Source organism: Rutidosis leptorrhynchoides, chromosome 3 (assembly GCF_046630445.1).
Source record: "Rutidosis leptorrhynchoides isolate AG116_Rl617_1_P2 chromosome 3, CSIRO_AGI_Rlap_v1, whole genome shotgun sequence".
In the NCBI taxonomy this organism is placed as follows: domain Eukaryota; kingdom Viridiplantae; phylum Streptophyta; class Magnoliopsida; order Asterales; family Asteraceae; genus Rutidosis; species Rutidosis leptorrhynchoides.
The window spans coordinates 156,808,592-156,832,730 of NC_092335.1; the positions used below are offsets into that span (position 1 = coordinate 156,808,592).

The following is a 24,139-nucleotide window of genomic DNA, read 5'->3' on the forward strand; positions in this document are numbered from 1 at the left end:
TCATTTTGCACTTTGAACACACATGCACATTGGCCAACACTTTATTTTTGCAAAGTTATGCATAATATCGCTTTAATAAAGCAGCATGCCACACATTAGGGAGAGTTCGCCCTTCTATGTCTGCGAACTTATATGAACCTGCTGCATTAATTGCCACAACTTGATAAGGACCCTCCCAGTTAGGCCCTAATTTGCCAAGTTTTTCTGCTCTACTCGCATCATTGTTTCACAGCACCCATTCACCTACATCAAAAGACAAAGCGCGTACTCTTTTGTTGTAATATTTGGCAATTTGCTGTTTATTATTTGCCTCTCTGATAGCATCCATTAACCTTCGCTCTTCAACTAAATTCAAATTTTTGCATAAGGCTTCGCCATTCACTTCTTCATCAAAGTTAGCGACTCTATGCGTTGGAACAAGAATTTTAGCAGGTGCTTCAGAGCCATATACTAAACTAAAGGGTGTTTCCCATGTACTCTTCTTGAAAGTAGTGCGATGTGCCCATAATACATTGGGCAGCTCATCCACCCAACCAGTTCGATTTTCATATAACCTCTTTTTAATACCGCTCACAATATCGCGGTTGGTTACTTCACACAAGCCATTAGCCTGCGGATGTGCCACTGATGTAAACTTCTGGATTATATTTAAATCAGTGCACCATGTCTTGAAGGGATCTTTCGCTATTTGAGCACCATTATCGCTAACTAATTCACGTGGAATGCCAAATCTGCAAACAATATACTCCCACACAAAATTACGCACTTGCACTCCAGTAATAGTGCGAACCGCCTTAGCTTCAACCCATTTTGTAAAGTAGTCAATTGCCACAATTAGGAATTTGACATTTCCAGGACCTGCGGGAAATGGTCCTACAATATCAATAGCCCACTTGTGAAATGGCGTTGGCGAATTAACGGGAATCATATCATGCCTTGGCATCCGATTCCGTGGAGCATGCCTTTGGCAACTTTTGCAACGCTTAACAATCCTTGCGACATCGCGGTATAAGGATGGCCAAAAGTAACCTATCCGCATAATTTTAGCCGCGATAGTTTTATAACCTGAATGTAATGCGCAGGAACCATTATGTACTTCATCAATTATCATTTCTGCTTCAATTGGGCCAACACACCGCATCATTGGACCACAATATGACTTACGATACAAAATTTCATTTTGAATGATGTACATTGGTGCTCGCTCTCTAACTAAATGAGCTTCGCGCTTATCATTTGGTAAAACGTCATTGCGGATATATTTCAAAATTGGTTCCATCCAATTTGGCTGTTCTTCTTCCACAGACGCGACCATTAAATCGCTATCTATTGATTTGCCTGGCAATTCCTCAACCCAAACTTGCTTTTGAAAATGTGAAAATGTTAAAGCAGCCAGCTTACTTAACGCGTCTACTTTCTTATTTTGACTCCTTGGAACTTGTGCAAGTTCAAAATGCCCAAACCGCACAGCTGATTCTTGCAACAACTTCAAATATTTTTGCATTGAGGAGTCATGTGCTTCAAAAGAGCCATTAAACTGATTTGCCAATAACTGCGAATCTGTAAATGCTCGCAACTTGGTTGTAACGACCCTGGATTTTTCAATGTTTATTTATTAATAATTATTATTATTAATACGTGTGATTAAACGAATGTATGTTATTACATTTACATGTTGCCATGAATGCCCGTACGTGATTTTAATTGCCCGAAACGTCTTTGTGACACACTAAACTTACACAAATAATATTTTCAAGTATTATTTACGTTCATGATTAAGTTTTATTAATCATTTTATTTAACTAAGGTTATTAGTTAATTACATGGGTTTTTATTGGATTACTTGTTAATTACTTACAAACTTGGGCTTTATATTTGTACATGGAGTTAAAGAGCCCACCCTACTTCTTAATTGGACTATTTAGCCTATGTCTTCCACTTGTAAGTATCAATTTAATTGTAACTAGTTGTTTAAGGAGACTTGGAATCTAGTTTGCACATAATCCCCATGCATGACCATCAAGTAACCACCTTTAAGGACAATTACATGCAAGAAACCATTGAACTTTTCCCTCCCTCTTGGTGATGCTGCTGGCCGTGGCCTTTGATGGCCATTAGAGGAGTTTTAATTTTTTTTACCACTACATTTACTTGCATTACTCTTCACTTTCTCACACACACACATACTTGCATTTTTTCTCTCAAAGTTCTCTCATCTTTCTCTCTTTTTCTCTAAAAGATTGTAAGTAACTTGGACAATAATTCTCTCTTTTCTTTCCTTCTAAAACTGAACCACAAACCTTCATCATCATCATTCTTTTGTTTAATGTTACTTTTCTTTGATTAATTGTTACTTACTTGTAGTTGTTGTTTGTTACTTCCTAGTTTTCAAGAACCAAACTTGTTAGTTTGTTCTTCATTTATCTTGTATTTACAAGAACACACAAGAACATAAACTTTCTAGTTTATGTTCTACATATGTTGTTTCAAAGATTGTAAGTTCATGGTTGTAAAGCATACTTGTAATTCATGTTAGTAAACTTTAAAGTTTATTTTCTTAAAGATCAAACTTTGGTTTGAATCTTTAAAGTATGAACCACCATGAATTATTTACTTGTTTATTTAGTTTGTTACTTCATATTATGCACTTTAATTTCATGTTGTTGGTTAAATGGTCAAGTACTACAAGTTAGTCTTGATCTCATACTTTCTTGAACTAGAGTTAACTTTAAAAGTTCAAGAACATGTTAGTAAGCTTTCTTAAATTATAACTTTGTATACTTATGCTTGATCTAGACTTTTGAGTCTTGGATCTTCAAGATCTAACTAAGAACTATGTTCTACAACTCAAGATCTTGATTTCATAAGTTTACTTTCAAGTTTGTAACTTATTATTAGTTTTAAAGTTCATGTATGTGTTAGATCTAAGACTTTGATGTAACTTTGGTTCATCAAACTTCATACAACTCTTAAGTGAGTTGTGCTACATGTCTTAGACCTACACTTGTGTCATAATAGTTAAAACTTGGTTAATATTACTTTTACATTTCATGTATGTGTTGAATCTAAGACTTTGATGTAACTTTGGTTCATCAAAACACTTGCAACACTTAAGTGAGTTGTGCTTCATGTCTTAGACTTACACTTGGGTTATGATGGTCAAACCTTGGTGAAAATGATGCAAACACATCAACGAGTTATACACTTGAAGCTATATGCATCAAGGATGAGAACCATGATAAGCATCGAGCACCAAGAACCACCGGAACCTACTGACCCTACTATTCTACTGTTTCTGTGTCTGACCCGTACGACCTGGGCTACTGTAATTATAATTCTCAGATATCTCTGTTTGATTAGAAAACTTTTCATATAGGACTCGTCTTAATCCGAGTTACGGTTTAGGATTTATGGCCCTCCGATCGTCACTGTCTTTTAACGTTTTGCTGAAAATTCTGACCTACTCGCACTTAGACCGTCGCCACGGTCAAACGAAGACTAGTTTGCTTTTGTAATTTTTACTACAACTAAAGGACTCATAGACGGAGCCATGGCCACTGGTCTCACCTTATTTCAGTAGGTATAGAGGCCGTGGTGACTGATCAAAGTCAGCCTTTGTTTTAAACTACTTTCATAAACGAAACTTACTTTACACCTTTTGTTTGATGATGAATGATGATGACCTTTAAGACCTTATTTACATACTTTTAAACCTTTTGGGACGATTTACTGACTTATTACTACTTGACTTAGGTTGAGGACTCGTTGGACCTTTCGGACCGATTACTTGCTTACTTTCCGAGTCATACTTTACCGCTACTTTATCATTGTGAGTTATAGCATTCCCTTTTTACTTTAACTTATTTTGGGAACTGAGAATACATGCGGATTTTATGTTTTACATACTAGGCACGAGTACTTAAACTTATATATGTGTGGGTTATATAACGGCAGAAACATTCCCTTTAGCTCGGTAACGTTTAGTCATCGGTTTTTGAACCGGTGAAGGCGAATCTTAGATATGGATCCATAGGGTTTGACATCTCCACTCGGGCTAGTAGCGCTAGCATTTAATGAGTGTTTAATACTTCGTAAACATACGCACTTGCCAAGTGTACTTTCAGGGGATATAAACGTTAAGTTAGTTACCAAGTGCCCACGGTTAACATATACTTTATCATACTATTTTGAAATGCTCTTTGTAGCACTGAAATCTCGTGGCCTACCTTACATACTGTTATACTTAAACTATAGCTCACCAACCTTTGTGTTGACGTTTTTAAGCATGTTTTTCTCAGGTGCTTAAGGTTATTTGCTTTCGCTGTCGTGCTAGTCTTGCCGTAGACACCCGCTGCTCTAGTGTTATCACCGCATGAACTGTTTATCTTGCATTCAAACTTTAATACATTTGAAACTATGTTTTGTAATGACCTAAGGGTCACATACATTTATTCATACTTGCTATTTGTAGAAGCATACTGTTGGTGTAAAACAATTGACGTCGGTTATGACGTCATCTTTTTATCATGAATGCAACTTCTTTTATTACAGCATATAGTACTTAACCTTGTAATGATCTTGTTGTTGATGATTCGTACACAATGGTTTTGTATGGGGCATCACATTTGGTATCAGAGCATTGGTTGTAGGGAATTAGGTTGCATTAATGAGTCTAAGACCGACCCGATTAGGATTCACTAATAGGACTAATTTACAAGTTGCTAGTTTACTTGTTTCTGCTGACTTACTGCATGCTGCTGCTTACTTTTACTGCTATATGCCATATGCTACTACATGATTTCACTACTGTATGATATTACTTGCTTTCGATTGCATGCTACCTCTGTACGATTCGTTATTATTGTCATGCTACTTACTGTTATACATGATTTAAACTGTTGGCCTAATACATGCTTGCTTTATGACTTACTGACATGGAAAAATTTATTTTTCCTTGTTCAGATGTCGGATATTCCACCTGCTATCGTTTTGGGCAGTTCAGACTCGTCAGCCACCCCACCTGCTGCTGCTGCCGACACACCGATCCCACTACCCACGAGTGACCCCGGCGCTTCATCTTCCGGGACTAGCAGCCAGGCGCCTGCCTCAGTGGTTACTTCAAGTGGAGCCCAGGACCCTTCGGAGATTCCAGCTCCATCTGCCCCCGGACCTTCAGGATCACAGCCCCGCTCCGGCGAGATTGTGATTCCCGCGGAGTTCGGGGAAGGTCCATTCCATAACCGGTATCGCCATTGGTGCCGACGCGCCCCTGATGGACGTCTCATTCCGATCGGACCCGCTCGTTACCAACAAATGATGGCCGCTCAAGGACGGCCAGTTCAGCCACTCGTACAGCCACCACATGATTCGGACGACCCGTCATCCACTGATGCTTCATCCGACGATACCTCCTCAGACGACTCAGTGATGATGAGGACCCTGCTGATATACCTATTCAGCCACCCTCCACCCCGCCGAAGAAGCGGTATCGCTTCGACGGTACCATTATTCCGGGGATCAACGGAGGACGAGCCTTCACTGACGCGTTTGGTTGGCGTCGTAGGGTTACTGCCCGTAAGCGGCTTGTTCCGTATCCTGCCGACCCACAAGTGCGTAAGACACCCCGTTACGTACTGACTATTTCTGGAGCCGGAACATCTGCACCCCGTTTCGTGCGGTCTGCACCACCCGCACCACCTGCGCCGCCTGCCCCACCATCTCCCTCTAACAAGGAACTAAGGAGGGAGGTGGGAATCCTCCGAGCTCGGGTTACTGAGCTCGAGGAGCAGTTGGCTCAGGTTTTAGACATCCTACACCCACCTTCACCGTAGGACCTTTTGTATTAGATTTCATGATGTAATCTAGTTGTAGTTTCATATTTCACTTATGTATTGTACGAATCTATCATGATGTATGAAACTTATTATTAATGAATGGAAACTTTGTAATGTTACTTCTTGCACAAGTGTTCTATTTACGTTACTGTATGGTGTTTTGCGGTACTTGTATCAACTTGCGTTACTTAATTAACATGTGTTGTGCTGTTTACATGTAGGTTGTTATATACTATATTATTATATATTGAATGCTGGATTTTGACTTGAGTCAAAATGTTTGTATAGAACACCATGGCTAACGGTCGATCCACACCTACTGCTGCTCAAATTGAAGAGATGATCCAAGAACGTGTAGCCGCAGCCATTGCGGAAATGCAACCTGATGTGCAGCGGGGTAGTATATAAAATAGCTTATATTTTACGCAGAAAATACTATTAAATACGATACAATTTTACACAAGATATTTATTTATTTATAGAATGGATATACTTAAACCTTGCTACAACACTTATAGGCAGTGTACCTAATCGTACAGTAGTGTAGTTTTTAGTAAGTCCGGTTCGTTCCACAGGGAGATCTTTAAGCAAAGCTCAACGCTATATTAGTTTACTTTTATAAAAATACAAATATATATATAAGTAATATTATTATTATAAAGAGGGGTTTTTACCGTTTAATGACCGGTTTGTCGATTTTAAAACTTTAGTCGCAGTTAAAACCTAATGTAAAATATAAAATAAATACAAGACTTTAAATTAAAGCGTAAAGTAAATAACGATAATGAAATTGCGAATAATAAAAATGCGATAAAATAACAATAAAAGTGCGATAATTAGAAGTGCAATTAAATATAAAATAAAGGAAATAAAATATGAAATAAAAGAATTATGCTTATTTAAACTTCCGTAATCATGATGTTTGACGTGTTGATTTTAGTTTTATGCCCATGGGTTAATTGTCCTTTGTCCTGGATTATTCAATATGTCCGTCTGGTTTTTGTCCATAACAGTCCATCAGTCATAAATATAAATTGCAAGTGTCCTTGTCAAATTATTATTATACCCGAAGATAAATATTCCAACTAATTGGGGATTCGAATTGTAACAAGGTTTTAATACTTTGTTTAATGAATACACCAGGTTATCGACTGCGTGTAAACCAAGGTTTTACTACTTTGTTAACAATTACACCAATTACCCTTGAATGTAATTTCACCCCTGTTTTGATTATTCTAGTGGCTATTAATCCATTCCCGTGTCCGGTTAAATGAACGATTATTCGTACATATAAATACCCCGCCCATCGTGTCCGATCGAGTGTATATGGTAAATTATAGGGACGCTCAATTGTAAATCTTTATATTAACATTAACAAACTTTCATTTAGTTAAACAAATATAAAGCCCATTAATAGCCCATAGCCTAGTTTCCACAAGTGTCGTTCTTTTGTCCAAACCCCAATTATGGTACAAAGCCCAATTACCCAATTTCAGTAATTAGCCCAACATCATGATTACTTCGTTTTAAATAAGCATAATAATAACTTAGCTACGAGACATTAATATAAAAAGGTTGAACATAACTTACAATGATTAAAAATAGCGTAGCGTTACACGGACAGAATTTCGACTTACACCCTTACAACATTCGCTAACATACCTTATTATTAGAATTATAATTAAAATTAAAATATAAATTATAAATATAAATATATATTACTCGTATATATTGAGAGAGAGATGAAAATATTGTGTTCAATTCGATCAGAATTCGGTTGGTTTTATAGCCAGATTTGATTTTTGGGGCTCCGCGACTCGCGGCCAAATAGCCTTCAAACTCCGCGAGTCGCGGAGAGGTATTTTCATTTTACACCCTTGGAGTTTCTGGCTGCCGATGGTTTTTATTATATATATATATAATATATATATAATTAATATAATTAATTATATATTATATTATATTTATATATATAGTTAACTTGTAATTTTTAGTCCGTTGCGTCGAGCGTTAAGAGTTGACTCTGGTCCCGGTTCCGGATTTTCGAACGTCCTCGCGTACAATTTAATATCTTGTACTTTGCGTTTTGAATCTTGTACTCTTGTGATTTCGAGACGTTTCTTATCAATAATTGGAACCTTTTTGATTGTCTTTTGTACTTTTGAGCTTTTTGGTCGTTTGCGTCTTCAATTCGTCGAATCTGTCTTTTGTCTTCACCTTTTATTATTTAAACGAATATCACTTGTAAATAGAACAATTGCAACTAAAAGCTTGTCTTTCTTGAGGAATAATGCTATGAAATATATGTTCGTTTTTAGCATTATCAAATATTCCCACACTTGAGCGTTGCTTGTCCTCAAGCAATATTGTCTTGAAATACTAGAATCACTTCTTTATTCTTCACACTTTGTACATCAGTGATTTCTATACGGCGGTATAAACAATGGTAGTGACGATATGGTTTACAGTCCCACATGACTATAAAAATTTAGATCCATTAAGGAAATTGGATCTTTATGAAAAACATTTGATCTTTTGAAAATTAAATCTAGTTTTTACCCTAGATAAGTTTTCCGGAATAACCCTTTACCGGTGTTTGCAAAATATTTTTGTGGGTTTGGTGGGTTTCAGATTTGAAAATTTTAGCTCAAAACTTGCGGTTTTGTGTCACCCACTTGCTAACCTTGTATTTGGAAAGCAACACGTCCAGTTTACTTGTTCCGTATATTACCTTTCGGCAAACTACCGTCCGGTTGTAAAGGAAAGCGTTGAACAAGCAACTGTTAAGGCAATGTCCCGTGACATGCTTTTGATTATAGTCTATAACGTGTCGGACGCAATTACTATCCTTGGTAGGAGCAATAGTAAAGCTCACCCTTATAATTTTTCGGTCTGGCACAAGGTCCTGTCTTTGACCATGCTATGCAACCACCGTTCTTACGGTTGACACCCGATTTAGTTCAGGTGACCTAATGAATTCCAGGTGAATTCCTAGGATTTTACGTTCAATGGTAATGAACGCATTGAAAATAGGGTTTTCAGAAAACAAATCGGTTTATAATTTTGATCAAAATATTTTTTCGTTTAAGCTCGAGTTTAGATATCATCGAATTCCATGAGTTTGAATTCTCAATCTTTAAGGTCAATCTCTAGGATTGAGTAATATCAGTCTTAAAAGCTGATTTTTAATCTTTAAGGAGATTATCCTTTCTGGGGATCTGATTCATTAGTCTTATCCAGCTAATTTGCACGGTGCCTCCCCATTGTACGAGATAAATCCTTCTCATGGTTAGGATAAATCTGACCACTTGGCGACCCTGTTTAATGCTGAGGTCCGTGGATTTCCTGCTGATTTTAGAGATGACTTTTCTAGGTTTTTCGTCAACCTACAGCTGGTCTGGACGACAACTTCATGACCTAAATCAAGAAGCGCGTGTCTTTTTCGGAAGACTTTACTTCCTTCAAATGATGGAATTGATTCATCGTGTAGATCCATCTTTCTTTCAATTGTATTACAGTAAACCGGGTAAAACTGATTAGTATCATCCAAAGCAAAAGTACCTGCAATAATCTTGTACAAAAATATGTGATATATGTTTTAAATTGAATAACTTGGTACATTCTTCCCACACTTAGTTTCTTTCTTTACCTTTTTATTTTCTTTTATTTCATTTTAAATGAATTCAAGCGTTTTAGGGTGTTTCTCAATTTATGTCCTTTTCGAGGTAACGATAATTTCGGTATTATCACCTAGTTTTCACCGTTCATAAATATGTATAAACATGATTTTAAATTCATTTAGTTGAAAATTTTTCAAATTTTCACAAAATTTGGCAAATAAACCAAGTATAAACCTGAGAGAATTTATAACCCTTCCCCACACTTAAGATCATGCAATGCCCTCATTTGCATGAAATCAGACTATAATTATAAATTCATGAGGGTGATTAGTGTAGAAAAGTGATTAAAAATACCCAGTTTGTAAGCATATTATTTTACATCACATTTGATATTTTGCTTCTTGTCGTCAAAATCAGTAGCTATTGCTGAACTTAATGTTAGTCTTTGAAAGTGCGTTGTTCTACCCTGTTTTATAATATAAAATACAAACATATATATACATATTTTTGAAGTTGGGTATATTACCCCACGTTCAAAAATTTATAAAGTCTAATATCTTTTTGGCATACTTTAGATCAATAAAATTAAAAATAATGATAACAAAATTTTTCGTCCCGCCCTCGGGTAAAGCAATTTCGGCTTAATGACCTAGTCTTCAACTCACGACGAATTTTAGAAATCATTTTTTCAACTTAATGAATTAAAGTAAATTTTGTTTTTAAATATCACACAAAACTTAAAAGCATATTAATTTCATATAAAACCTAAAAAAAACAAAAATTCAGAATGGGGGGAGAAAACTAGTTCTTTAGTGTCTGCTAGCGGAAAAGACCACTCGGATTCCATTCTCAGAACTACATGAGAACAGAACAACTAACTCTAGATAGCATTTTCTTTTTAGAACACTTGAATCTCCCCACACTTAGGTAGCTGTGGTGTCAAAATTGTGATTAACTTCATCGTCAATTTCTCTTGGTCCATAATCAACTTGCATATCCGTGACTTTTTCTTTAAGCCATTGGTCGGATTCCTGTGTAATATCCACAATTTCAACTAGTTTCTCCTTTTCTTTAGGTGATAGATTGGATACTAACCGGTTACATAACTTAAAGTTCCCCTTGGTTTTAGCATCGCGAATCCGTTTAATAAGTTTCTTCATTGAACTATTAATAACGGGATCATTTAATTTCGTATCAACAACGGGGTTCTTTGTTATCATGTCATCATTAGGTGTTACTTCATTTTCCCCACACTTAGGCGTTTCATTATTGCTAAGTATTACCGTTGGAGTTGGTAAAACCACATGGTTCTTACCAATTGTTTTTACTGGTTCAACGGTTTTGGCTGGTGGAGATTTAGACTTTCGAATCATAAAGGTGATCGATTTGTCACCACTACTAAGTGTCATTCTTCCATTTCCTACATCAAATAACGCCCCGGTGGACGCTAAGAATGGTCGTCCTAAAATTAGAGGAATGTTTGAGTCCTCTTCTATGTCAATGACAATGAATTCGACTAGAAAGGTTAAATTACCTACTTGAATGGGTAGGTTGTCAGCAATTCCAACTGGGTGCTTAATGGTTTGATCAAAGAGTCGAACACTCATATCCGTTGGACTTAACTCACCTACCCCTAATCTCTTATATAATGAAAGAGACATAACACTCACACTTGCACCTAAATCTGCTAGTGCATCATACATGACACAATCACTAAGTAGACAAGGAACAATAAATTCACCCGGATCACCTACCCTAGGTGGAGGTTTTGGTGGAACTGTATTCACCGGGTTTATATTTACGGCTTTTGTTTCTTGCACTTTCTTATTCTTTTTCTTCTTCTTCTTTCCAGAGGTATCACAATCTTTATTACCTATCACTTGCTCATACTCAACTCCTTTTCTTGGAAACGGGATGGGTGGTTTGTATGGTGCCACCACTGGCTTTACATACTCGGGTGGTGGTGGTGTAACTTCTTCATTGTTACTCTCATCTAAAACCTTCCCATCTTCTGATGCTGGTTTTTCAGAATTCGTTGAAACCATATTAACATTCTCATTCCGAGGATTTACTTCAGTATTACTCGGTAGCTTTCCTTGTTCCCTCTCACTCATCATGCTAGCAAGAGTACCTACGTGTTTTTCAAGATTCAAAATGGAAGCTTGTTGAGTTCTTAATGACTGATCAAATCTCTCGTTCGTTTGGGTTTGAGATGTAATGAATTGTGTTTGAGATTCAATCAGCTTTGCCATCATTTCTTCTAGATTTGGCTTTTTCTCTTCGGGTTGTTGTGGTGGTTTATACAAGCTAGGTCTTTGTTGATTGAAAGTGTTGTTTTGAGTCGGTTGGTTATTCGGACCTTGTTGGTTATACCAGTTATTTTCGGGTCCTTTTGGATTGTAAAGAATGTTTTGATTTCGATTTAAGTTTAGCCTTGGCGGTTGATAATTATTTTGATAATTATTTCCCGGCCTTTGGTTCATATAGGAAACATTCTCTCGTTGTTCCATCGTTGGTTCAATGTGACAATCTTTCAATAAGTGTGGTCCACCGCATTGCTCACAACTGATTCGTATTGCGTGAATATCTTTATTCATCTTTTCCATTCGTCTTTCGAAAGCATCTATTTTTGCGGAAACGGAATCAAAGTCAGGGCTAGAATCGGCTCTAGCCGCTTTAGATGATCGAAAGATATCTTTTTCTTGGTGCCACTCATGCGAGTGGGAGGCTGTGTTATCAATAATTTTGTAAGCTTCAGTTGCGGTTTTCTTCATAATGGATCCACCAGCGGTTATGTCGATGTCTTTTCGTGTGGCGATGTCTACGCCTTTATAGAAGATTTGTACTATTTGAAAAGTATCTAATCCGTGTTGAGGACATCCTCTCAACATCCTTCCGAATCTTGTCCACGCCTCATATAATGTTTCATTTGGATTTTGCGCGAACGTAACAATTTCTCCTTGAAGTCTCACGGCTTTGGATGCCGGAAAGAATCGTTTAAGAAATTTTTCAACTAAAACATCCCATGTGTCAATCGCCCCTTCAGGTAACGATTCTAACCAATCTTTGGCTTCTCCCTTTAAAGTCCAGGGAAACAACATGAGATAGATCTGCTCATCTTCCACTTCTCGGATTTTGAATAGTGTACAAATTCTTTTAAACGTACGAAGGTGTTCGTTAGGATCTTCATTCGGTGCACCACTGAATTGGCATTGGTTAGTTACCATGTGTAGAATTTGTCCTTTAATTTCATAATCTGGAGCATTAACTTCTGGTTTAATAATGGCGTGACCTTGGCCCGTGCGTGTGGCTCTCATTCGATCTTCCATACTTAGAGGTTCTAGATTTTCCATGATTGGAAGTGTTGTATCTGAATCACTAGAGGTTTCTGATTTAATGGTTTCTTCCTCAACAATCTCTGTTTGAATGATTGGTGGTTCCGGAGGAATAATTAATGGATCAGGGTCTCGGAATTGTCCCTGAGTATTCTCCGGATTCTCAATTGTGATATTGGTTTCAAAAACTAGATTATCGGAAATTTGAGTTGAAGTACTCGGTCGACTTGATGACGAGTCTAAAGAAAAATCAACGGCAGCTATATTTGTTTAAACGATGTCTTGATCGAGTTACAGGTGGTGAACGTCTTGCTCGGTGCATTCACTGAATATCCTATTAGTTTTAAAAAGGAAAGAAAAATTATAATAAGTTATCCAACCAATAGACTTTTCTGATTTTGCCCACGTTTCGAATAGCCAAAAGATGCAGCAGAGGGGCAGGATTCGTTTGGTCTCAATATAATTGAAGACTGTTTGGCTCCAATAACCCGGTCCACGTACAAATCCAACTATTACTACGAACCAGAAAATTTTGATGTCTATCAATTTAACCACTTAAAATAAATTTTCGTAATTTTAAGAAATTTAGAGAAGAAGTAGAAAAAAAATTCTAAGTCCTAAAAACTAGAATGGCGAGAAATAAGAAAGAAATAGATTGCGCGTCGAAAAATGTCGAAAAATAAAAGGTCGAAAAATAGGCGTCGAAAAATAAAAATAAGAAAGTAGTGCGAAATACGGCGTCGTAAAATTCTAAAGCACCTAAAACTTAGTCTAAGGAATAAGCACTTAAGGAATTCTACGGCAAAGCCTAAAAATCTAGGAGTAAAAATAACTATAGCAAAAACTAAGTTTAAAATTAAATATGAGCTAAAAATACAAAAGTTACGCTACAACGATTAAAAAGGTACAAAATATAAAAATATACAAAAAGTTGTAAAAAGTACAATTTTTATAAAAATATTATTTTATATTATTTATTTAATAAAACTATTAATTTTACAATTTAATAAAAACTTATTTAAACTAAATACATAAATAAAAATAAAACTTAAAACTAATAATAATAATAATAATAATTAGGTTTTAATAATAATAATAATTAAAAATAACCCGTGATTAGGGTTTTTGTCCGTGTGTCAGAAGGCCTCCGCGAGTCGCGGCAAATAAAGAGGAAAACTCCGCGAGTCGCGGGGTTCAGGAATTCAGTTGACAGCTTTTGTTTTTACGCGTTTTTCTTTTTTTTTTTTTTTTTTATTTTTCTGTTTTTTGTTTTTAATTTAAATAAACGATTTTTAATAAAATTTATATTTTTATAAATTAAAATAAAGATAAAGAAACTTATAAAACTTAAATATTTAACAAAATCCTAAAAATACTTATATTTTTGTTTTTCTTTTTATATTTTTGAATGATTAAAACGTAATTTTTACAAAAACGACTTTTAATAAAAGTAAATAAAATCTTTTTTTTTTTTTTTTTTTTATATTAGCGTTGCGCTTCCGGCTTTTAAGAGTTGTTCCCCGGCAGCGGCGCCAAAAATACTTGATGTGCAGCGGGGTAGTATATAAAATAGCTTATATTTTACGCAGAAAATACTATTAAATACGATACAATTTTACACAAGATATTTATTTATTTATAGAATGGATATACTTAAACCTTGCTACAACACTTATAGGCAGTGTACCTAATCGTACAGTAGTGTAGTTTTTAGTAAGTCCGGTTCGTTCCACAGGGAGATCTTTAAGCAAAGCTCAACGCTATATTAGTTTACTTTTATAAAAATACAAATATATATATAAGTAATATTATTATTATAAAGAGGGGTTTTTACCGTTTAATGACCGGTTTGTCGATTTTAAAACTTTAGTCGCAGTTAAAACCTAATGTAAAATATAAAATAAATACAAGACTTTAAATTAAAGCGTAAAGTAAATAACGATAATGAAATTGCGAATAATAAAAATGCGATAAAATAACAATAAAAGTGCGATAATTAGAAGTGCAATTAAATATAAAATAAAGGAAATAAAATATGAAATAAAAGAATTATGCTTATTTAAACTTCCGTAATCATGATGTTTGACGTGTTGATTTTAGTTTTATGCCCATGGGTTAATTGTCCTTTGTCCTGGATTATTCAATATGTCCGTCTGGTTTTTGTCCATAACAGTCCATCAGTCATAAATATAAATTGCAAGTGTCCTTGTCAAATTATTATTATACCCGAAGATAAATATTCCAACTAATTGGGGATTCGAATTGTAACAAGGTTTTAATACTTTGTTTAATGAATACACCAGGTTATCGACTGCGTGTAAACCAAGGTTTTACTACTTTGTTAACAATTACACCAATTACCCTTGAATGTAATTTCACCCCTGTTTTGATTATTCTAGTGGCTATTAATCCATTCCCGTGTCCGGTTAAATGAACGATTATTCGTACATATAAATACCCCGCCCATCGTGTCCGATCGAGTGTATATGGTAAATTATAGGGACGCTCAATTGTAAATCTTTATATTAACATTAACAAACTTTCATTTAGTTAAACAAATATAAAGCCCATTAATAGCCCATAGCCTAGTTTCCACAAGTGTCGTTCTTTTGTCCAAACCCCAATTATGGTACAAAGCCCAATTACCCAATTTCAGTAATTAGCCCAACATCATGATTACTTCGTTTTAAATAAGCATAATAATAACTTAGCTACGAGACATTAATATAAAAAGGTTGAACATAACTTACAATGATTAAAAATAGCGTAGCGTTACACGGACAGAATTTCGACTTACACCCTTACAACATTCGCTAACATACCTTATTATTAGAATTATAATTAAAATTAAAATATAAATTATAAATATAAATATATATTACTCGTATATATTGAGAGAGAGATGAAAATATTGTGTTCAATTCGATCAGAATTCGGTTGGTTTTATAGCCAGATTTGATTTTTGGGGCTCCGCGACTCGCGGCCAAATAGCCTTCAAACTCCGCGAGTCGCGGAGAGGTATTTTCATTTTACACCCTTGGAGTTTCTGGCTGCCGATGGTTTTTATTATATATATATATAATATATATATAATTAATATAATTAATTATATATTATATTATATTTATATATATAGTTAACTTGTAATTTTTAGTCCGTTGCGTCGAGCGTTAAGAGTTGACTCTGGTCCCGGTTCCGGATTTTCGAACGTCCTCGCGTACAATTTAATATCTTGTACTTTGCGTTTTGAATCTTGTACTCTTGTGATTTCGAGACGTTTCTTATCAATAATTGGAACCTTTTTGATTGTCTTTTGTACTTTTGAGCTTTTTGGTCGTTTGCGTCTTCAATTCGTCGAATCTGTCTTTTGTCTTCACCTTTTATTATTTAAACGAATATCACTTGTAAATAGAACAATTGCAACTAAAAGCTTGTCTTTCTTGAGGAATAATGCTATGAAATATATGTTCGTTTTTAGCATTATCACAACCCCAAGCTCCACCGCCACCGCCACCACCACCGGTTATTCAACCCGTTCGAAATGGGTATACTTACAAGGAATTCCAGAGCTGTAAACCACATAACTTCAGCGGAACTGAGGGACCGGTTGGTCTCACCAGATGGTTCGAGAAACTTGAATCAGTATTCCGAGTTAGCAACTGTTCGGAGGACAACAAAACCAAATTTGCTTTTTGCACGCTATCTGACGGCGCTCTCACGTGGTGGAACACAATGGCACAGGCACAAGGCATTGATGAGGCATATGCTACGCCATGGGAAGAATTTAAGTGTGCCATAATTAAGGAGTATTGTCCAAGAACCGAAATCCAAAAGATGGAAATGGAATTCATGCAGTTAAAGGCCGTTGGGAACGACCTTGATGGTTACAACAGGAGATTTTTGGAGTTAGCCCTGATGTGTCCGACAATGGTCACCCCAGAATTCAAGTTAATGGAGAGATACTTCTGGGGACTCCCTAAGAGCATTAAGGGAAACGTCACCTCATCCAAACCACCAAATGTTCCCGAAGCGATGCGCATGGTGCATACTTTAATGAATCAAATAACCATCGATGAACCGGAGAAAACTAAGTCTGAAGCGGGTACTAGTGAGAAGCGCAAATGGGATAACCACAACAATAACAACAACAACAACAGAGGAAGGAACTATGATCAAAACCCGGCGAAACGACATGAGGGTTTCAGAGGAAACAACAACGGTGGAAACCCCAACCCCAACAACAACACCAACTCCAACCCGAACTACAAGGGAACCCTACCTCAATGCAAGAGGTGTTACAAACACCACACTGGGTATTGAAATGTTATCTGCGAGAAGTGCCAACAGTCTGGGCATGTTGGAAAAGACTGCAAGGTCACCTCTTTGAATGGGAAGCCGAACCCCACAGGGCCAAGGAAGTGTTACGAATGCGGGCAGACAGGCCATTTCAAAAATGCGTGTCCAAATAAGCGAAAAGATGACGGACCACCGCGCGCTAGAGCTTTCAATGTTAATGCAAGGGACGCACGTGAAAACCCCGACTTGGTGACAGGTATATTCAAAATCAACAATCTTTTAGCTTCTGTCTTGTTTGATGCGGGTGCAGATAGAAGTTATGTATGTAGACATTTTTGCGATAAGATTAATTGGTCATTAGTCCCGTTAAAAGAGAGTATGATTGTCGAGGTCACCAATGGAAAACTTGAAAAGGTTGACCATATTAGTCGTGGAGCTATTATCAACATAGCTGGTGCAGATTTCGAAATCGATTTGATACCCATCAAACTGGGAAGTTTTGACGTGATAGTCGGTATGGATTGGTTGAGCAAGATAAAGGCTGATATTACTTGTGAAGATAAAGCTCTTCGTATACCACAAGGAGACGGTGAGCCACTAATCATCTACCGAGAGAGATGTACCTTTTAGCTGAACCTCATTAGTTGCGTGAAAGCACAAAAGATTATAAAGAAGGGACGTCTTGCTGTCCTAGCGCATGTGAAAATGGTAGAAACTGAGGCGAAGAGCGTGAACGATGTTCGAATTGTGAACGAATTTTCCGATGTCTTCCCTGAAGAATTGCCGGGATTGCCGCCGCAGAGAGCAGTAGAGTTTCAAATTGACTTAGTGCCAGGAGCTGCACCTGTAGCTCGCGCACCTTATAGACTCGCACCTTCCGAGATGCAAGAATTACAAAGCCAACTACAAGAACTACTTGATCGAGGATTTATCCAACCAAGCTTCTCGCCTTGGGGCGCACCTGTGTTGTTTGTGAAGAAGAAGGATAGATCCTTCCGTATGTGTATCGACTACTGTGAACTCAACAAATTGACAATCAAGAATCGATATCCTCTTCCCAGAATTGACGATCTTTTTGACCAACTACAAGGATCGAGCGTTTACTCAAAGATCGATTTACGATCCGGCTATCACCAGTTGAGGGTGAAGGAAAGTGATGTGATGAAAACCACATTCAGGAACCGTTATAGTCATTATGAGTTTCTCGTGATGCCATTCGGTTTGACAAATGCACCTACCGTGTTCATGGACCTCATGAATCATGTCTGCAAGCCGTACTTGGATAAGTTTGTTGTCGTCTTCATAGATGATATGTTCATCTACTCTAATAGCGAAGTAGAGCATGAGCAACACCTCCGAATAGTACTTGAACTCTTGAGACAAGAGCAACTCTACGCCAAATTCTCTAAGTGTGAATTTTGGTTGAAGGAAGTTCAATTTCTGGGTCATGTTGTGAGCGACCAGGGTATCAAAGTTGACCCCGCCAAGATTGAAGCTATCAGCAAGTGGGAGACCTCCACTACTCCAACTCATATTCGCCAATTCCTAGGTCTCGCCGGTTACTACCGAAGGTTTATTGAAGGATTTTCTCTGATTACGCGTCCTTTGACCGCACTGACTCACAAGGGCAAGAAGTTCATTTGGGAACCCGCACACGAATTCGCATTCCAAACCTTGAAGAGGAAGTTAACCACCGCACCTATCCTATCACTTCCTGAGGGCAGTGACAACTTTGTTGTTTATTGTGATGCATCGAAGAGTGGTTTTGGTTGTGTACTGATGCAACGATCAAAATTTATTGCCTATGCCTCCCGCCAATTGAAGATTCAAGAGCGGAACTACACTACTCACGATCTTGAACTTGGAGCCGTTGTCTTTGCACTCAAATTGTGGAGACACTATTTGTATGGAACTAAGAGTACTATCTTTACCGATCACAAGAGTCTCCAACACATCTTCGATCAGAAGCAACTGAATATGAGACAGCGTCGATGGATCGAGATGCTCAACGACTACGATTGTGAACTCTGTTATCATCCTGGCAAGGCCAATGTTGTAGCTGACGCTTTAAGCCAAAAGGAGAGGATGGCACCTCTTCGTGTTAGGGCTCTGAACATCACCATCCATTCGAACCTCAACAGCCAGATCAGAGTAGCCCAAGATGAGGCTCTCAAGGAGGAGAACATATCTCATGAGCATTTGAACATACTTGTCTCTCAATTCGAGGTTAGGGAGTCTGGACTCCGATGTTATGCCAGAAGAATTTGGGTATCTTATTATGGAGATCTACGGAACCTTATACTTGACGAAGCCCACAAATTGAGATATTCGATTCACCCCGGTGCGGGCAAGATGTACCACGACCTTAAAGAACAGTATTGGTGGCCGAATCTTAAGAAGGACGTTGCGACTTATGTTGGTAAGTGTTTGAATTGCTCGAAGGTTAAAGCAGAGCATCAGAGACCTTCTGGTTTACTTCAACAACCGGAAATCCCACAATGGAAGTGGGAAAGGATAACGATGGATTTCATCACCAAGCTACCAAAGACGGTGGGCGGATACGATACTATTTGGGTTATCGTTGACCGTCTTACCAAATCTGCACACTTTCTAGCGATGAAGGAAACAGATACAATGGAGAGACTTGCTCAACTATACATCAAGGAGGTTGTATCTCATCATGGTGTACCTTTATCGATCATCTCGGATCGCGATCCCCGTTTTGCTTCTAGATTTTGGCGTTCTTTGCAAGAAGCCATGGGAACTCGTCTTGACATGAGTACTGCTTATCACCCTCAGACTGACGGGCAAAGTGAACGAACGATTCAGACCTTGGAGGACATGTTACGTGCATGTGTCATTGACTTTGGAAAAGCCTGGGAAAGGCATTTGCCACTAGCCAAATTCTCGTACAACAACAGTTATCACTCGAGCATTAATGCCGTACCTTTTAAAGCATTGTATGGCCGCAAGTGCCGATCTCCTATTTGTTGGGCCGAAGTAGGCGAAAAGCAAATCACCGGACCCGAGGTAGTCCATGAAACCACGAAAAAGATTGCTCAGATTCAAGCTAGACTTAAGACTGGCCGCGATCGCCAAAAGAGTTATGCTGATCTTAAACGTAAAGACTTTGAATTCAATGTTGGTGACCGTGTAATGTTGAAGGTTGCACCTTGGAAGGGTGTGATTCGCTTTGGAAAACGCGGAAAGTTAAACTCGCGATACATTGGTCCTTTTGAAATCTTGGAACGTGTTGGACCCGTTGCTTACCGTTTGGATCTACCAGCACAATTGAGCTCAGTTCATCCTACCTTCCACGTGTCAAACTTGAAGAAGTGTCTTGCTGCACCTGAACTTATCATACCACTGGAAGAACTTACAATTGATGACAAACTCCACTTTGTGGAGGAACCTATTGAAATTATGGATCGTGAGATCAAAACTTTGAAATACAACAAGATTCCAATCGTCCGAGTGCGATGGAATGCCAAACGAGGACCTGAGTTTACTTGGGAACGAGAGGATCAAATGATGCGGAAGTATCCTCACCTTTTCCCGACTCCTCCATCTACCTAAGCTTAAATTTCGGGACGAAATTTTCTTTAACAGGTAGGTATTGTAACGACCCTAGATTTTCTAACATTTATTTATTAATAATTATTATTATTAATACGTGTGATTAAACGAATGTATGTTATTACATTTACATGTTGCCATGAATGCCCGTACTTGATTTTAATTGCCCGAAACGTTTTTGTGACACACGAAACTTACACGAATAATATTTTCACGTATTATTTACGTTCATGATTAAGTTTTATTAATCATTTTATTTAACTAAGGTTATTAGTTAATTACATGGGCTTTTATTGGATTACTTGTTAATTACTTACAAACTTGGGCTTTATATTTGTACATGGACTTAAAGAGCCCACCCTACTTCTTAATTGGACTATTTAGCCCATGTCTTCCACTTGTAAGTATCAATTTAATTGTAACTAGTTGTTTAAGGAGACTTGAAATCTAGTTTGCACATAATCCCCATGCATGACCATCAAGTAACCACCTTTAAGGACAATTACATGCAAGAAACCATTGAACTTTTCCCTCCCTCTTGGTGATGTTGCTGGCCGTGGCCTTTGATGGCCATTAGAGGAGTTTTAATTTTTTTTTTTACCACTACATTTACTTGCATTACTCTTCACTTTCTCACACACACACATACTTGCATTTTTTTCTCTCAAAGTTCTCTCATCTTTCTCTCTTTTTCTTTAAAAGATTGTAAGTAACTTGAACAATAATTCTCTCTTTTCTTTCCTTCTAAAACCGAAGCACAAACCTTCATCATCATCATTCTTTTGTTTAATGTTACTTGTCTTTGATTAATTGTTACTTACTTGTAGTTGTTGTTTGTTACTTCCTAGTTTTCAAGAACCAAACTTGTTAGTTTGTTCTTCATTTATCTTGTATTTACAAGAACACACAAGAACATAAACTTTCTAGTTTATGTTCTACATATGTTGTTTCAAAGATTGTAAGTTCATGGTTGTAAAGCATACTTGTAATTCATGTTAGTAAACTTTAAAGTTTATTTTTTTAAAGATCAAACTTTGGTTTGAATCTTTAAAGTATGAACCACCATGAATTATTTACTTGTTTATTTAGTTTGTTACTTCATATTATGCACTTTAATTTCATGTTGTTGGTTAAATGGTCAAGTACTACAAGTTAGTCTTGATCTCATACTTTCTTGAACTAGAGTTAACTTTAAAAGTTCAAGAACATGTTAGTATGCTTTCTTAAATTATAACTTTGTATACTTATGCTTGATCTAGACTTTTGAGTCTTGGATCTTCAAGATCTAACTAAGAACTATGTTCTACAACTCAAGATCTTGATTTCATAAGTTTACTTTCAAGTTTGTAACTTATTATTAGTTTTAAAGTTCATGTATGTGTTAGATCTAAGACTTTGATGTAACTTTGGTTCATCAAACTTCATACAACTCTTAAGTGAGTTGTGCTACATGTCTTAGACCTACACTTGTGTCATAATAGTTAAAACTTGGTTAATATTACTTTTACATTTCATGTATGTGTTGAATCTAAGACTTTGATGTAACTTTGGTTCATCAAAACACTTGCAACACTTAAGTGAGTTGTGCTTCATGTCTTAGACTTACACTTGGGTTATGATGGTCAAACCTTGGTGAAAATGATTCAAACACATCAACGAGTTGTACACTTGAAGCTATATGCATCAAGGATGAGAACCATGATAAGCATCAAGCACCAAGAACCACCGGAACCTACTGACCCTACTGTTCTACTGTTTATGTGTCTGACCCGTATGACCTGGGCTACTGTAATTAATATTTTCAGATATCTCTGTTCGAATAGATAAATTTTCATATAGGACTCGTCTTAATCCGAGTTACGGTTTAGGATTTATGGCCCTCCGATCGTCACTATGTCTTTTAACGTTGTGCTGAAAATTCTGACCTACTCGCACTTAGACCGTCGCCACGGTCAAACGAAGATGATTTTGCTTCTGTAATTTTTACTACAACTAAAGGACTCAAAGACGGAGCCATGGCCACTGGTCTCACCTTATTTCAGTAGGTATAGAGGCCGTGGTGACTGATCAAAGTCAGCCTTTGTTTTAAACTACTTTCATAAACGAAACTTACTTTACACCTTTTGTTTGATGATGAATGATGATGACCTTTAAGACCTTATTTACATACTTTTAAACCTTTTGGGACGATTTACTGACTTAGTACTACTTGACTTAGGTTGAGGACTCGTTGGACCTTTCGGACCGATTACTTGCTTACTTTCCGAGTCATACTTTACCGCTACTTTATCATTGTGAGTTATAGCATTCCCTTTTTACTTTAACTTATTTTGGGAACTGAGAATACATGCGGATTTTATGTTTTACATACTAGGCACGAGTACTTAAACTTATATATGTGTGGGTTATATAACGGCAGAAACATTCCCTTTAGCTCGGTAACGTTTACTCATCGGTTTTTGAACCGGTGAACGCGAATCTTAGATATGGATCCATAGGGTTTGACATCTCCACTCGGGCTAGTAGCGCTAGCATTTAATGAGTGTTTAATACTTCGTAAACATACGCACTTGCCAAGTGTACTTTCAGGGGATATAAACGTTAAGTTAGTTACCAAGTGCCCACGGTTAACATATACTTTATCATACTGTTTTGAAACGCTCTTTGTAGCACTGAAATCTCGTGGCCTACCTTACATACTGTTATACTTAAACTATAGCTCACCAACCTTTGTGTTGACATTTTTAAGCATGTTTTTCTCAGGTGCTTAAGGTTATTTGCTTCCGCTGTCGTGCTAGTCTTGCCGTAGACACCCGCTGCTCTAGTGTTATCACCGCATGAACTGTTTATCTTGCATTCAAACTTTAATACATTTGAAACTATGTTTTATAACGACCTAAGGGTCACATACATTTATTCATGCTTGCTATTTGTAGAAGCATACTGTTGGTGTAAAACAATTGACGTCGGTTATGACGTCATCTTTTTATCGTGAATGCAACTTCTTTTATTATAGCATATAGTACTTAACCTTGTAATGATCTTGTTGTTGATGATTCGTACACGATGGTTTTGTATGGGGCATCACATTGGTGATATCCATTTTATGCGAAATATTTAAACCTGCAAGCATCGCTTCATATTCTGCTTCATTGTTTGTTACATCAAAATTGAAACGTAACGCGTACGTATGCTCCTCACCGCTTGGGCTTGCTAATACTAAACCTGCACTAGCACCTTCTGAACATGAGGCTCCATCAGTAAATAAATTCCATGTTTCCCCCTGCATTGGCTTTAATTCTGTTCGCTCATTAATCACCTCCAACTCCCCAGACATTTCTACGAGGTAATCCGCCAAAACTTGGCCCTTTATAGCATTGCGCGGAATGTAAGAAATTTGATAAGCACCTAACTCTACCGCCCACAACGCGAGCCTACCAGATATTTCTGGTTTTGTTAAGACTTGCTTGATTGACAT

The 24,139-nt window shown here is 37.1% G+C and overlaps 1 protein-coding gene across 1 annotated transcript; it reads right to left on the reverse strand.

The window, feature by feature from the left end:
- Positions 1-226: 226 nt before the first annotated feature.
- LOC139900523 (uncharacterized) lies at positions 227-24,139 on the reverse strand. Its single transcript, XM_071883290.1, has 3 exons — positions 23,785-24,139; positions 740-1,560; positions 227-637 (listed from the first exon to the last, which is right to left on the reverse strand). The coding sequence occupies exons 1-3, from the start codon at positions 24,137-24,139 to the stop codon at positions 227-229; spliced, it is 1,587 nt and encodes a 528-aa protein (XP_071739391.1).